This window comes from Polypterus senegalus, chromosome 4 (genome assembly GCF_016835505.1).
Source record: "Polypterus senegalus isolate Bchr_013 chromosome 4, ASM1683550v1, whole genome shotgun sequence".
NCBI classification, from domain to species: Eukaryota; Metazoa; Chordata; class Cladistia; order Polypteriformes; family Polypteridae; genus Polypterus; species Polypterus senegalus.
In genome coordinates, this window is record NC_053157.1 from 231,907,738 (window position 1) to 231,923,859 (window position 16,122).

At 41.9% G+C, this 16,122-nt stretch overlaps 1 protein-coding gene across 2 annotated transcripts in view; it reads left to right on the forward strand.

The window, feature by feature from the left end:
* The window catches only part of LOC120528124 (gastrula zinc finger protein XlCGF26.1-like), a 34,623-nt gene that overhangs the window by 8,627 nt on the left and 9,874 nt on the right, over positions 1-16,122 (forward strand). For both annotated transcript variants that reach the window (XM_039752171.1, XM_039752170.1), the window contains exon 2: positions 4,212-4,762. In XM_039752171.1, the coding sequence (XP_039608105.1) occupies positions 4,297-4,762 (466 nt within the window). In that variant the 5' untranslated portion in view covers positions 4,212-4,296. The remainder of the gene's footprint in view (positions 1-4,211; positions 4,763-16,122) is intronic.

Consider the following 16,122-nt stretch of genomic DNA (forward strand, 5'->3'; position numbering starts at 1 on the left):
TGAAGCTGGTGGATGTTAGAGACCTTGAGCTTCTCCACCTTCCCCACAGATGCTCAATAGGGTTTGGGTCTGGAGTTGTGCTTGGCCAGTCCAGCACCTTTACACTCAGTTTCTTTAGCAAGGCAGTGGTCGTCTTGGAGGTGTGTTTGGGGTTGTTATCATGTTGGTATACTGCCCTGCAGCCCAATTTCCGAAGGGCATGTTGGCATTCATAGTTCCCACAATGAACTGTAGCTCCCCAGTGCCGGCAGCACTCATGCAGCCCCAAACCATGACACTCCCACCACTGTAGGCAAGACACACTTGTCTTTGTACTCCTCACCTGGTTGCCGCCACACACACTTGACACCATCTGAACCAAAGAAGTTTATCTTGGTCTCATCAGACCACAGGACAGGTTCCAGTAATCCATGTCCTTAGTCTGCTTGTCTTTCTTGTGCATCATCTTTAGAAGAGGCTTCCTTCTGGGACGACAGCCATGCAGACCAATTTGATGCAGTGTGCGGCGGGCGTGTGGTCTGAGCACTGCCAGGCTGACCTCTGTAGCAATGCTGGCAGCCCTCGCACATCTATTTTCAAAAGACAACCTCTGGATATGACGCTGAGCACAGGCACTCAACTTCTTTGGTCGGCCATGGCGAGGCCTGTTCTGAGTGGAGCCTGTCCTGTTAAACCTGTCGCTGTGTGGTCTTGGCCACCGTGCTGCAGCTCAGTTTCAGGGTGTGTGTTGCCAATCTTCTTATAGCCTCGGCCATCTTTATGGAGAGCAACAAGTCTTTTTGTCAGATCCTCAGAGAGTTCTTTGCCATGAGGTGCCATGTTGAACTTCCAGTGACCAGTATGAGAGAGTGTAAGTGCGATAACACCAAATTTAACACACCTGAGACCTTGGAACACGAACGAGTCACATGACATCGGGGAGGGAAAATGGTGAATTGGGCACACTTTGGACATTTTTCACTTGTACTGTACTGTACATTGCATCAAAGTGTTGTTTCTTCAGTGTTGTCCCATGAAAAGATAAAATTAGATACTTACAAAAATGGGAGGGGTGTACTCACTTTTGTGAGATACTGTATATCTATATGTATATCTATATAAACGTCTACGTGTGGAAGTGCGTGTGTCTGTCTGTCCAACCCGGAAGTGCGAGGCTACAGCATGAAGCCCAAAGAAAGCGACTCTGTTGCCAAACTAGAACTGCCGAGAAAAGAGAAATTAACTTAGCCGCTAATACACAAGCGAGGTGAGCAGAACAGCAAAACGAAACCTCCGAGGAGAAACTTGCATAGCCGCTGATAGGCAACATAGACGAACACGTCTGCAAAACGAACCCCCAGAGAGAAAAAGAAGAACCTCGCTTAGCTGCTAATGCACAACCGATGTGAGCGATTGATTGATTGATTGATTGAATTACCAGAATCCATGGTTGCTAGGAGCCGAGGCTTTTTACAGCACGGGCTTACACAGCTAGACACACACTGGCCACTTTATTAGGTACACCTTACTAGTACCAGGTTGGACCCCCTTCTCGCCTTCCGAACTGTCGTAATCCGTGGTGGCATCGATTCAATAAAGTGCTGGAAAACATTCCTCAGAGATTGTGGTCCTTATTGACATGACAGCATCACACAATTGCTGCACATCCATAATGTGAATCTCCTGTTGCACCACATCCCAAAGGTGCTCTACTGGATTGAGATCTGGTGGCTGTGGAGGCCACTGGAGCCCAGTGAACTCATTTGTCACGTTTGAGATGATCTGAGTCTTGTGACATGATATGTTATCCTGCTGGAAGTAGCCGTCAGAAGATGTGGACACTGCAGTCATAACGAGGTGGACGTGGTCAGAAACAACACTCAGATAGGCTGTGGCATTTCAGCGATGCTCAGTTGGTACAAAGGGGCCCGAAATGTGCCAAGAAAACATCCCCTACATCACTACACCAACACCACCAGCCTGAACCGTTGACAAAAGGCAGGATGCGTCCGTGCTTTCATGTTGTTGACGCCAATTTCTAAGGCCGGGTTTATGCTTCACACAAAGTGTGTGCCTTCAGATGCTACTGCTACGCAAGCGTTCTATTGGGTATACTTGCGTGTGTACTTTACGTAAATCTGGAAAATTCCGCCAGGTGGCAGTGTGAGATATCATCACGGTGATAGAAAACAGCATTCAGCTTTCACTGTGTTGTGAATGACCTGAAACACCCACTAAATTCCCAGGACACCATTCTAACCATCTTCTTAATCAGTGAGCAGCTGCTGCAAACTAACTTCTTTTACCTTCATTTTAATTGGCTTGACTCAGACCTCTGAATTGTTTCTCTTTTTTTTCCTTAGCAGCCAAACAATAATGAGACACAAAATGAGCCGATACATGGCTTTCTAATTTGTGCCCATCACACAATATCTGAAAATTAAACAAAGGTGAAGGCTTCAGTAAGGCTGATCTGTTCAGGCCACCAAAACATCTTGATGGTGTTCTTAGAAAAGCAAAAATTAAAAGAAATCAACAGTTTTGGAAATGAGAACAGCAACAAGCCATGGAATTAAATAATGGGTTTAATTAACATTAAGAAATTGGTTGGAGTTTGAAGCCCCGACTTGGCCGGTCATCTGCTGGTTCGCTTAACGTCTCATTTCTGTTTGGCTGCCATTTAATGAAAAAAAAGAATGAATTCATTGGACGGAATCATTAAAAAAACAGGGCAATTAAAATGAAGGGAAAAGGAGTTAATTAGCAGTGAAAACTGGTCACTGATTAGGAAAAGGGTTCAAATGAAAACCTGCAGCCCTCCAGGATCGGAGATGGACGCCCCTGAACGACGTCATGCTAATGGCACAGATGAATAGACATAACGGCATAATGATGTGCCAGTGAAACACCTCAGCAGCGGAGAGCAAGGTTTGATGCTTTCACTTAAAACATTGCCTGTCTGGAGGTATTTTCTTGAGACAAAGATTAATAGGACTCGTATGCCAGCAAGATACGGCATTGCCAGGGTCTTTTTACGAAAGACGCAGCAAGCAAAAGATGCGTCCTCTGCATTGGGTAATTCTTTAGAGTTAACTGATGCCTCTCCGAGTTAATGAATATAGTAAAACTGCTAGGCGTGTCTTCGGGTTGATTTTTTTGTCCCGAAGACCATACACAGCTAGTCTTCTTGTATAATACGCTACCGTGGCTGTCCGTTTGTCTGTCCAGGATTTTGAATCACCTGTAATTTGCAAACCGTTTGAAGTATTGACCTAAAATTTAGTGCACATATACTACGTGACGTCTACTGTCTGCTTTCGGGGTGATGATTGACCTCCAAGGTTATTCCTCATTTTATTTTATTGTAGAATCAACTCACGGCAGTGGCTAGCAGGGCGGCCACGCATGCGCCGTTCTCATCACTACCAAACTTCATCGTCGCCTTCTCCTACCTCTTCATATCTTAAATCATTCTTGAGGCAGATTGAAGACTTAAGAGCCAACTTAAGTGAAAATTATAGAAAACGTAGCAAGTAATTGCAACACAAACACGGACGGAATCAGACTTAATGCGAAAAGATGCCGACGAGAGAACAGAAGAAGCAGGCGGCCAGGGTGGACAAAACAAGAGCTGCTCAGGAAGTAACAAGCACATAAACCTCTGAGCAAACGAATGCTAAACGTACAGAGAAAGAGGATGAAAACTGTAAGACAAGTGGATTCACTGTACATTATCATGCAGTGCGCCGTTTCTGGTGTAATATAAAAAGGTGAAAGTGTGTTTGTTCGGTTTGCAGATCCATACTACTGAACCTCCCTCTGCCTGCTTTTGTGCAGATTTGCCTCATGTCCTGTGGGAGACCATAGTTTTGTTCCAAACTCCCCCAAGTGGTCCATGTTGAGTGACCACATCTGCATTTCATTCCACCCCAGCCAGTGCAGGTGACACACCTAAAACAAGCAAACGAAATTCTGGTTATCAATGCTTAGACTGTGCTTTGCAAAAACACTCTTCGCCAATTCACTGATTTTGAAGTTCTGTTCTCTGTGATGTTTTTATTTCAGGGCATTGCAACTCATTTTCTTTAAGTGACATTTTTTCATGTTAGAAAATGAGGTAGTACATATTCAGTCTTACAAAGAGACCAGCAACACTGTAGTTACTTTGAATTTCCTGTTTTGATATTCAATGTTTCAATTATTAAAGTGGTGAAATTTATTCTGTTTTTTAGAATTGTTTGCTTCTGGATTACAAGGTTTTAACTGTGAACGCCTGATTTTAAAAGAAGGTGCAGACTCCAGAGGGAGCACTATACCATGGAGCAAAGAACAGTGCTGATCAAAGAAGATGGTTGTGAGTTGGAGTCTTTTAATGCCACAGACAAGGTTCTCCACGTGAAACAGGAGGATTGTGAATGGGAGACTGATGACATGAAAGACCAAGACTTTAAACAACAGCTGGTCACCGTTAAAGTAGAAGTCTCGGAGCTTCTGCAAAATGAAAACAGTTTGAAGGGGGATGAGTCTTCAGAGATTGAGTACAGCATAGTCACCTGTCCAGAAATGAAAGAGGAGTTGACCGACTGTGAGTCTGATCAGGAGACAGAAGAGATGACGGACTGCGAGTCTGATCAGGAGTGTTTCTCACATCAGGATTCTATTAATGTGAAGACTGAAACCTCGGTCTCCGATGACGAGATAATTCAGGTAGTCTGTGGTGGAGAAGAAGAGGAGGAGGAGGAGGAGGAGGAACTATCCTTACCTGCTGATCTGCTTGAGAAACGTAAGTTTTTTAACATGAAATCAACAAGTGCATTGTCTTAGCACTCATAACAGAGGTGGCCTTTTCATATTGGGCGTTGAAGACGGAGATGACATTTCAGTTTTTAGCTTTGACCAGATAACAAATAATCATTTTTTCTCCCATAAGTGAATAGAAGTGGCAGAATAGACTGTATGTATATATGTATGTATGTGTTTCTTTATATATTATATATTTATTTTTTATATATATAAATAAATAAATAAAACATAGTCTACTGTCAAATGATGCAAAGAGTACGCAACACATGTTTTGCCTTTATTTGGGCTCATCAGGCGCACACACACTCCACTGCACCCCTTGCCGGGATCGAACGTCAATATCAGAGACGAAGTCCCTTTACGCTGTGCCACGGTGTGTGGTTCGTTTATTTGGCAGCCTGTAGATCGGAGTAATTACATTCATAGCATCTGTGTTCTGAGTCCCAATCTGATTGTATGGGTGGTTACCTACCAGGTAACGCATGTGGTTGGTCTACATCTGCCACGGGGCCCTCTTCAGTTGCGAGAAGCACACGGTGTGGCGGAAGTGCTGCCCTTGCACCCAGAAGCACTCCGGGCGTACACCATCTCTGGTCCATCCACACTTCCTGGTGTAGCGGAAGCGCTGTCCTCCAGGGATCAGGTTCCCAGGGAAGAGAAGTGCTGCTCTCCCGGTCCTTCCTTCCTCCAGGCTTCCCGGCAGGACAGGGTTCCTGGCCGTCTATTACTATATGTGAATATATATATATATATATAATATATATTTTATACTTTTTCTTATATAATATGCTACCGTGGCTGTTTGTTTTATCTGTCCAGGATTTTAAATCACCTGTAGCTCATAAACCGTTTGACCTATTGACCTGAAATTTGGTACGCATATACTACGTGACCTCTACTATCCACTGTCAGGGTGATGATTGACCTCCAATGTTATTCCTCTTTTTATATTTTATTGTAGAATTAACTCTCGACAGCAGTCAGTAGGGCAGCACATGCGTATGGGCGCTGTTCTCATTCCTATCACCTTCGCCGTCACTTCCCCTCCCTCTTCATATATTAAATTATTCTTGAGGCAGATTGAAGACTTAAGTGCCAGCTTAAGTGAAAAATGAAATAAAAACGTACTAAGTAATTGCAACACAAAAACTGACTTAATCAGTTTTAACGCAAAAAGAAGAGAAGAAGCAGGCCACTACAGGGTGGAGAAAAGAAGAGCTGCCCAGGAAGCAGCAAGTGCATCAACCTCTAAACGCAAGAGTCTGAAAGCTATGAATGCTCAAGACAAGTGTATCCACTGCACGTTATCGTGCAGCGTGCCGTTACTGGTATATACATATACACACACACTGCCTGTAAAAAGGATTCACCCCCCTTTTCCCATTTTATTATTATACAACACTGAATCACTGTGTGTTTAATTTAGCTTTCTTGACACTGAGAAATGGCACTGTAGACTACAAGGTTATTACAGTTTTGTCCTTTGTTACTAGTTTTTATATTACTTCTGATATTATATTACTTTAGGTTAGCCTAGTTTTAGTTTAGTTTTTATTTGACAAAGTAATAATGATGTTATATAAGTGATGTTATGGAGGTTAATGTGAAAACTGTAGATTTAATATATTTGGAAATATTTTTTGTTTACTGTCAGTAGGTGCTTAGAGGTATTTCTTGTTAAAATCAAACAAGTAAAATTGTACACATTCATTATATTTTGTTTGATGCTTATATTTTTGTGATTGTTCATGCAGGGCAAACTGTACCTCTGCAATCAAATTAGCAATCCAAATGTAACTGTTATAAAGCATACAACAAATACTAGATTCTCCATTGCAGAATTTACTTTTCAAACCATAATATTGATACGAAACAGAGCCTGATTGTTAGTGTGAATCAGTTATGTGTCCCAGAGAAGTTGTCCTTCTGTTTTGCTATCCAGTGTCCACAAGCTGAGAATATGCGTTCAATAAATGCTTGTGAGGCAGAGGACCACACAACATATAAAGCCGCAGGCGTGCGTTTAGGATACACAGCCACTCTATCTTGCCAGAACTGAAGAGGCATGTCAGCGAGAACACCCTGCTGAACTTCCTCCTGAATATTCTACATTTCAAGGGTAGCACTTTCATATGGCCAATGCTGCTTTTCTGGGTTTAACCTGCTTCTTTCTTTTTGGCTGCTCCCATTAGGGGTCGCCACAGCGGATCATCTTCTTTCATCTCTTCCTGTCTTTGTCATCTTGCTCTGTCACCCCTATCACCTGCATGTCCTCTCTCACCACATCCATAAACCTTCTCTTAGGCCTTTCTCTTTGCCTCTTCCCTGGCAGCTCTATCCTTAGCACCCTTCTCCCAGTATACCCAGCATCTCTCCTTTGTCTCAAAACCTGAGCTGACCCTCTTATGTCCTAATTTCTAGTCCTGTCCGTCCTCGTCGCACCCAATTCCAATCTTAGAATCTTTAACTCTGCCACCTCCAGTTCTGTCTCCTGCTTTCTGGTCAGTGCCACCGTCTCCAGCCCATATAACACAGCTGGTCTCACTACCGTCCTGTGGACCTTCCCTTTCACTCTTGCTGATACCCGTCTGTCACAAATCACTCCTGACACTCTTCTCCACCCATTCCACCCTGCCTACACTCTCTTCTTCGCCTCCCTTCCACAATCCCAGTTACTCTGTACTGTTGATCCCAAGTATTTAAACTCCTCCACCTTCGCCAACTCTACTCTGTTCATCCTCATCATTCCACTGACCTCCCTCTCACTCACACACATGTATTCTGTCTTGGTGGTCCTACTGACCTTCATTCCTCTCCTCTCTAGAGCATATCTCCACCTCTCCAGGGTCTCCTCAACCTGCTCCCTGCAGATCACAATGTCATCAGCAAACATCATAGTCCACGTGGACTCCTGTCTAATCTCATCTGTCAACCTGTCCATCACCATTGCAAATAAGAAAGGGCTCAGAGCCGATCCCTGATATAATCCCACCTCTACATTGAATGCATCCGTCACTCCTACAGCAGAACTTACCACAGTCACACCTCCCTCTTACATATCCTATACCACTCATGCATGCAGGATGAGTCTATCTTATGTTATTTGAATGGCGGAAACAATTTATTCACAAAACATTCTTCATATGTGCAAGATGATTTACAGGAATGTCATCCGGTCAACCTGTTTGCCATCGTGTTCAATGCATGTACTATATGTGGCACATAAATTGTCCACAAAAATTGTATATGATTATACACATAGCAGTATCATTAGTGTTAACATAATTTTGACTCACCCTGTACTTCACTGCTATTCCCGACTTCCTCATACAATACCACAACTCCTCTCGAGGCACCCTGCCTTATGCTTACTCCAGGTCCACAAAGACCAATCCAACTCCTTCTGATCTACTCTCTACTTCTCCATCAAGACCCTCAGAGCAAACATCACATCTGTGTTGCTCTTTCCTGGCATGAAACCATCCTGCTGCTCACTAATCATCACCTCCTTTCTTAACTGAGCTTCCACTATTATTTCCTATAACTTCATGCTGTGGCTCATCAATTTTATCCCCCTGTAAGTACCACAGCCCTGCACAACCCCCTTATTCTTAAATATCAGCACCAGTACACTTCTTCTCCACTCCTCAGGCATCCTCTCACTTTCCAAGATTCCAGTAAACAATCTGGTTAAAAACTCCACTGCCATCTCTCCTGAACACCACCATGCTTCCACAGGTATGTCATCTGAACCAACGGCCTTCCCATTCTTCATCCTCTTCATCGCTGTCCTTGCTTCCTCCTTGCTAATCCATTGTACTTCCTGATTCACTATCTCCACATCATCCAACCTTCTCTTTCTCTCGTTCTCTTCATTCATCAGCTGCTCAAAGTACTCTTTATATCTTCTCAACACACTCTTCTCGCTTGTGAGTAAGTTTCCATCTTTATCCTTTATCACCCTAACATGCTGCACATCCTTCCCAGCTCAGCCCCTCTGTTTATCCCTCCGGCCCTTTTCTTCCTCCTTAGTGTCCAACGTCTCATACAACTCATCATACGCCTTTGCTACCTCGCTCTTCACCTTGCTCCTTATCTCTTTGTAATTCTTGTCTACTTTGTTAATCTCTCTGACTATCCCACTTCTTCTTTGCCATCCTCTTCCTCTGTATACTCTCCTGTACTTCCTCATTCCACCACCAGGTTTCCTTTTCCTCCTTCCTCTGTCCAGATGTCACACCCAGCACCCTTCTAGCTGTCACTCTTACTATTTCTGATGTAGCTGCCCAGCTGGGTTTTTTTTCTGGGTTTAATCTAATTATTTTATTAGCTAAGTGAATGTGATGTTGACTGAAATTTCTAGAACTTGTGTAACCTCGTCTTGTTTTGCTGCTATGGTGTGATTGTGTTGCGCTGCCCCTGTCGAAACAAATGACTGTGAAGATCTTTGAAGATAAGGAGTGGCCAGTGCACACAGGCAAGCTAAGAGGTAAAGAAGCAGAAAATTCCTATTTAGTTTTAGGGAAAAAAAAATAAAATAAAATAAAAATGAAATTAGCAAAAAACAAAAAAAAACAAAGCACCTAGTCATTTGTATTGACCGGGGCAGCAGAGCACAATCGCACCATAGCAGCAAAAAAAGACAAGATTACACAGTTTCAGCCATTTTCAGCTTTGTAATAAAAAATATTTGTTCAGGTACATGCACATTTCTACCTTTTAAGTTTAATCTCAGGATTGAACCAACTTGCAACAAGAAATTCTCACAAAATGCATTCTTTTTTTTATCTCTTTCTTCATAAAGTCCCTTAAATTATTCCATTAATACATACATGTCTACCTTGTTCATTAGAATTTTTAACGGCATTTAAAAATTTCATTAGTGTGCCATTTTATCTCTCTCTCTTTATTAATTAATTTTATAAATAATTAATATTTATTAATTAATATTATTTTATATAATAGAAAATCCAACGTCTTTCTGTCCGCTTTTCACGAGAGAACTGCTTAATAGATTTAGATTGAGTTTTTTATTCTGTAATTTGCTTGAGCATTCCGGTTGATTTTGCAACTTCTCTCATTGCGCTATGTATCATAGTTCACTTCTGGTACCGATTTATTCTCGTTAATCTGAGAGACGCTGCAGACCGAGGGGAAGGGGGCGGAGCCCTCCTCATTCACGCATCTGCCTTGGGGTGTACCTTATAACCACTCAGCTAGCGATCGACAGAACTGCTTAATGGATTTTTTTCTTTCTATCATTTGCTTGAACATTCTGGCTGATTTTGCGACTTCTCTCATTGCGCTAAGAATCATAATTCACTTGCAGGAGCAATATAGTCGCGCAAATCTGAGACAGAGGCTGTAAACCGAGGGGACAGGGAAGCGTGACGTCAGGAGTGGGTAGCCAAGCTGGGCCCTCCTCACTCGCATGACTGCCCCAGAACTTACCTTGCCTCTAGCTAAGTTAGCGAACAATAGAACTACTTGATGGATTCAGATTGGGGTTTTTTTTTCTATAATTTGCTTGAACATTCCGGTTGATTTTGCGACTTCTGTCATTGCGCTAAGAATCATAGTTTGCTTGCGGCAGCGATTTATTCGCGCTAATCCGAAAGAGAGGCTGCGGGCCTGAGGGGGAGGGGCAGGACCTCAGGAGTGGGGAGCCGCACGGGACCCTCCTCACTTACGTGCCAGCCCCCTTTCGAGTCGGTGTACCTCTTGCCACGTGTTAAAGCGTACCAATCCCACTAGCTAGCAATACCTGTTTGTTCATTGATTTTTAAAGTTTGTCCTGTTTCACTACTACACAGTCGAATCCACGGTGAATAAAACTTAACCCTTCTATTACAGCTTATGCAGAATTAACATTCTGTTCTTATTCTGTTTAAACAAACACCTTTGTGATTTTTGATAGGAGCTTCAAGGTAGGATTGGCTCTTCCATACGTGAAGGTTTATTTTGTTTCATGTTAAAAATGCACTCATTTTTCATGACATAAAGGTAAGATGGAAAGAGGAAATCAGTGCTGCACATATCTTGTATATCTCAATGGTTAATTATGATAGCCTCATTGCTTCCATGCTTTCCAACATATATGTATAGCTTTTACTATGTTTGCTCTGTTGTCTATCGCTAATATCATAACCTTCACCTCTGTTATGTCCCATTCATCCAGAGTACTGTTGAGGCTTCTCCCGTGTCCATATGACAAGTGACGTAAACTTCAAGCGTGGTGCATGTGGTTAGTTGGTAAATTGTACACACATGCAAATATTCCCAAAAACAAAGCTGTCAGACTCTCTTTGCTCCATGCGTCTACACAAAGGGTTCCTTTCTGTGCATGTTTTACCATTTTTCTGATATGCTGTTGTATTATCGTGGTATATCCTTCTACTTATCCTTTACCTAGGGGTAAATGTGGTCATCAGGTTTGTTACTGGGTTTGTCTACTGTTGCACTTTAAGATTAACACACACATACACAGATATACACACACACACACACACACACACAAAAACTCAACAATGCCCTATGAATGACACACACACACCGCTGGTTAAGCTCTAGCACTTTAAACCACACAAGTGCCTTATGAATAACTCAACTTGTCACTCTTCTGGCACTTCATGAGACTTACTTATTATCGGCACGAACAACATATGATGTTTTAATAATATCTCGGACCTAAATATTACTTTTGGTCTCCAAGAATATATTCAAACGTACAAAGGTTCAGCACTCTTGACTATAGGCCATTTATCAGCCAAGAATGCCTTACTTTGCGTCCTGTTCCCTACTTTTGGGGGGAGCTCTCACCCTCAGCCTTAATAAACCTCACAGCACAAGGCATATGGAAAAACCTCCGGCTGCACCAAGTGCTCAAAGAAATTTACCTTATTACTTTAGTCACCCTAGACATGAAGACAAAGCATAGAAAGTTAAAAGCAGCATGGTATTTATTACAGGAATAATAAAACCAGTGGAACAAAGAATAATAGAAAATAGTACTGATAGTATAGGCTGGATATATATAGTCTTTTTAGAAAAAAGCTTACGAAAAACTAAGATGTCAAGGATGAATGTTGCAGGCGGTTTGTGATCTTGCAATCTGATAATCAGATGGAAATGGCCGCACGCTGCTGGCGCCCTCTTCTGACGTCATTCTGTTCTCACATGATGTCTTCATCCCTAATGTCGCTCTTCAGACGAGGCATATTTATTATAAACACATGATTGTTGCATACACCTGATTGGCTGGCTGTCAATATGATGGAAGCATTTTGCTAATATTCTTTAATCTTGAGTACATCCGTTTTCCCCAAACAATGAAACTTTTGTTGTTGCTTAGTACGACTGGCATGTCTTCCTTTCCCAGGCTGTAAACCAATTTAGTCACTAGATGCCCAGAAACTAATCGATAGGCTTTGGCACTAGCATGTCTTCCTTTCTTTGTTGGAACAGCTGTTTTAAAAGTGAGGTACAGCTGGGAAGAAGATATGCTTTGATGTGTCCTGAATTTAGTTCATCTGTTGTCTTGAGCAAAATATAATAAATTTACAGATTTTGTACCCCCGCAACACTTACGCTGTGTTGCTGTATTAATTTTATATGTGATGCTCGCATTTATTAGTGCAGCACATGGCATGTTAAATTTGGTGTCGGGCGAAGCAGGGCTTTTTTCTGAAAAACTGCATGTCACGTGGGCTTGCAGTCTAGGCATGCCAGCTTCAATAAAGAAACACATTTACTCTGGCTTCTTTGCATTTTTGGCGTTCAATTGAGTGTGCTTCCCACGCTGCTGAACTTGATAAACATGACATGAATGTTTGCTGTCTTATATTATGTGGATTTGGACTTGCATGTGTGCTCTGAGTGTTTGTGGTTTCCAGCCTCTCCTTTTCATTGCTTTGCCCAGAAATATGTCTCAGGCTAAATTGCGATGGCATGTCACTACCTAACTTTCGATTTTATTACTGGGTGGCAAATATACAGGCCGTAAAGACGGATATCGATGAATATACACAAGCTTGGTCAACAATAGAAATTTCCAGTATTTCATTATATTCTCTGCTCCAGTGCTCCAGTAAATACCAACTATCATCAATACACTAATAATCCAACTGCCCTTCATTCACTGAGAATATGGAACCAATGTAGGAAGCACTTTAAGATGGAGAAGCTCTTATCTGTTGCACCTCTACATGACAACCACTCTTTTTCACCCTGTCAGACATACACAGTATCTAAAGCTTGGAAAATGTCCGAGACTAAAACATTTAGAGACTTGTGCATCAATAAAGTTTTTGCATCCTACGAGCAATTAAGCTTCAAATTTACCATCTCGTCAACACAACTTTCAAGCTCGAAACTTTGCTAAACTGAACCTGCCCAATTTTCCTCACCTTCCACCTAGTTCTAGTCCAGAAAAAGTACTGATCCATCTGGAAGACTCAGGTTGCATCTCCACAATGTATAAAAACATTTTAGAAGACCCTTCCTTTCAAAGATTTCAGGGTACAATGGGGAAAGGATCTTTCAGTAAGTAGTTCAGAAAAGGAGTGGAAGGCACCCATGCACAGAATACACTCACGCTCCATATTCTCAAAGCACTCAATTATTCAACATAAAATCTTCTGTCGAGTTCATTTATCTCGATTAAAACTGTCCAAAATGTTTCTAATTCAAAATTCACCAGCAGATGTTGCAAATGAGCTCTAGCCTCGCTGAGCCACATGTTTTGGAAGTGCACCAAATTAACATCGTTTTGGACCAGAATCTTTGCATGCCTATCAGATAGCCGTAATGTCACAATCCCTCCTAACCCACGAACAGCTGTGTATGGTGGACTCACAGAGGGGCTTAAAGTGGAGAAGGACAAACAAATTGGAATTTCTTTTACCTCACTATTAGCACGTACACTTATCTTGCTCAACTGGAAGAATCCCAACCCACCACTTCTAAGTCAGTGGGTAACTGATGTCCTATACAATCTGAAATTGGGAAAAAATGTAATTCTCACCGAGAGGATCTGTGCAAAACTTTTATTTTATTTTTCCAAAATATAGCAGGATCTGATCAATAACATTTTAGAATAAGCTTCTATACTGGGGAAAAGGACACCCTTCCTTGTTGCTTCAAAGATTTCCTTTGTTGGTTGGCTCTCCTCTCATTCTTTTCATTGGGGGTTGAATTTTGATTCTGTTCAATTTGATTTGATTATACTGATTGTTATTTGCTTTTAATTATAATTAATAAAATACATTTTGCCTATTTGCCTATTTACGTGAACTACAAGGTTTGTCACAGATTTACACTTAATGCGTACGGCACACGACTTACCTCGCTCTAACACCATGCACTTACTATTGTCGCTTTCGGAGTTATATTCAAATAAACTCCCACACAGCGCTTGGTGTGCTTTATCTCTTCTACCAACTCAGTCATGATGCTCGCTAATGCCTTCTTAATTAGAGAAAGATAATCTTTTAAATTTCACCACCTACAGAGCAAGCCCAGCATTTTATGAGCAATGCAGACATGGATTCAACTGTGTTCTTACAGATATGGTCACGAAAAACTGAAAATTTTTGTTATTCACTATTTTATTTCAGTTAATCTTTTCAGCTACTGTAATCATTTCATACCATATTACTTTCTCATCTCGGTTTTGTTGAATATTATGTTACAGGTTTCATTAACAGTTTTTATATCGTTTTCATTTTTGTTTATGACATTGACAGACTCGTATGCATATGTGTGCATTTATTTATATATGATACATACATACATACATACTCACGCACACACATATATATGTATGTGTGTGTATGTATATATGTGTATGTATTTGTGTGTGTATATATATATATATATATATATATATATATATATATATATATATATATATATATATATATGTGGTGTTATGGGTCCACAGCTCGCTTAGCAAAGGCTGTTTTTAAATAAATAATCACCGCACTCGCAGTGGCTTAGTGAGGGGGCGTAGTGGCCATAGCAAGCCACGGGGCGATCTGAGGTGTGGGCGTTTCTCACCTAGTGCACAGGTGAGGGACTGCCATCATCCGCGATTGTTCCTATGGCTAATGTGCTGCAGCTGCTATGGCCCCTCACTATATAAAAGAAGTGCGAGTCGGTTGAGAAAAAGATCAGAAAGAACAAGAGAAAAGAAAAGAGAAGGAGACGGAGGTTTTAGGGAAGCATGTCGGTGCAAGAGAGAGAGCCACAAAGAGCGTGTGGGTGAATAAGCTAATGAGTGCTAGCGGGCAGCTGGGAGGAAGCCTGGGTGTTAGGCCTACACTCAGGGGTTGTAGTTGATGTCTCTCCCGCTGAGCGAACAGGTAGCGGGAGTGACCAGGGAAAGACGACTGGCCGCGGAAGGCCGGAAAAGGCAGCTGGAGTCGTGAGGCTTGCTGGTGGGTTCCCCAACGTGTGCGTCCTGGCCGTTGGTATGAACCAAGTCTCGGGGCTGGGATGAGTGCCAGACCGAAGCCAGGGATCGGGAGGTCTCCAGTCTCGTGTGGATGCGATATGGAAAAGGGCAGCTGCAGAGAGCGTCTCGCCTGCTGCAAAGCCTAGTCGGGAGAAGCAGGCGAGACGCCAGCATAGAAGAAGCACCAAGCTTGTTGTTTTTAAAGATTGCTTCCTATATGAACGTTTTAACCTCTGGTTTTAAATTATTGTTTTTTCTATTGTTTTTTAACCTCCACGTTTTCTTATGGGATTATTTATTTAATGATGAAAAACTTTGGATCCTTGCACTATTTATTGAACACTGTTTTTGTTGACTATTTTAATAAAAGCACCTTTGCACATCTTTACCATCCCCTTGCTCAGTTGTTGCCTCCACTGTCTAGCTCACCTTGGTTATATCTATCGATGGTGTTGGGTTCAAGGGCTTCCAAGCAGCAGATGGGAGCGTGGAGTCAAACCCGCATTGTTACTATATACAGATATTCATCTATATGTATTAGTGCTGGGCGGTATGACCAAAATTCACGGTATCACGCTATCGCAGTATTTTTCTAAATTATCCTGGTTTCACGGTATTTAATAGTATTTTTTTCCCCATGCATGAGTGGATGTTAACCACATTTCCCACTGCAGTAGACCGGCTAAGAATAACCGATTCCACTGTCATGAGAATTGTACAAAAAAACATTTTAATGTGCACACAAGTATTAATACAGGCTTGCATGGCCCCATAAAGTGATAGTTTTCAAGGGGGTGGCACTAATGGAGAGAAGGAAGCACATTGCATGACAGTCAAAATATGGAGCCTTTTTATTGAGCAAATTTTGCAAACCACTTAAACTATAA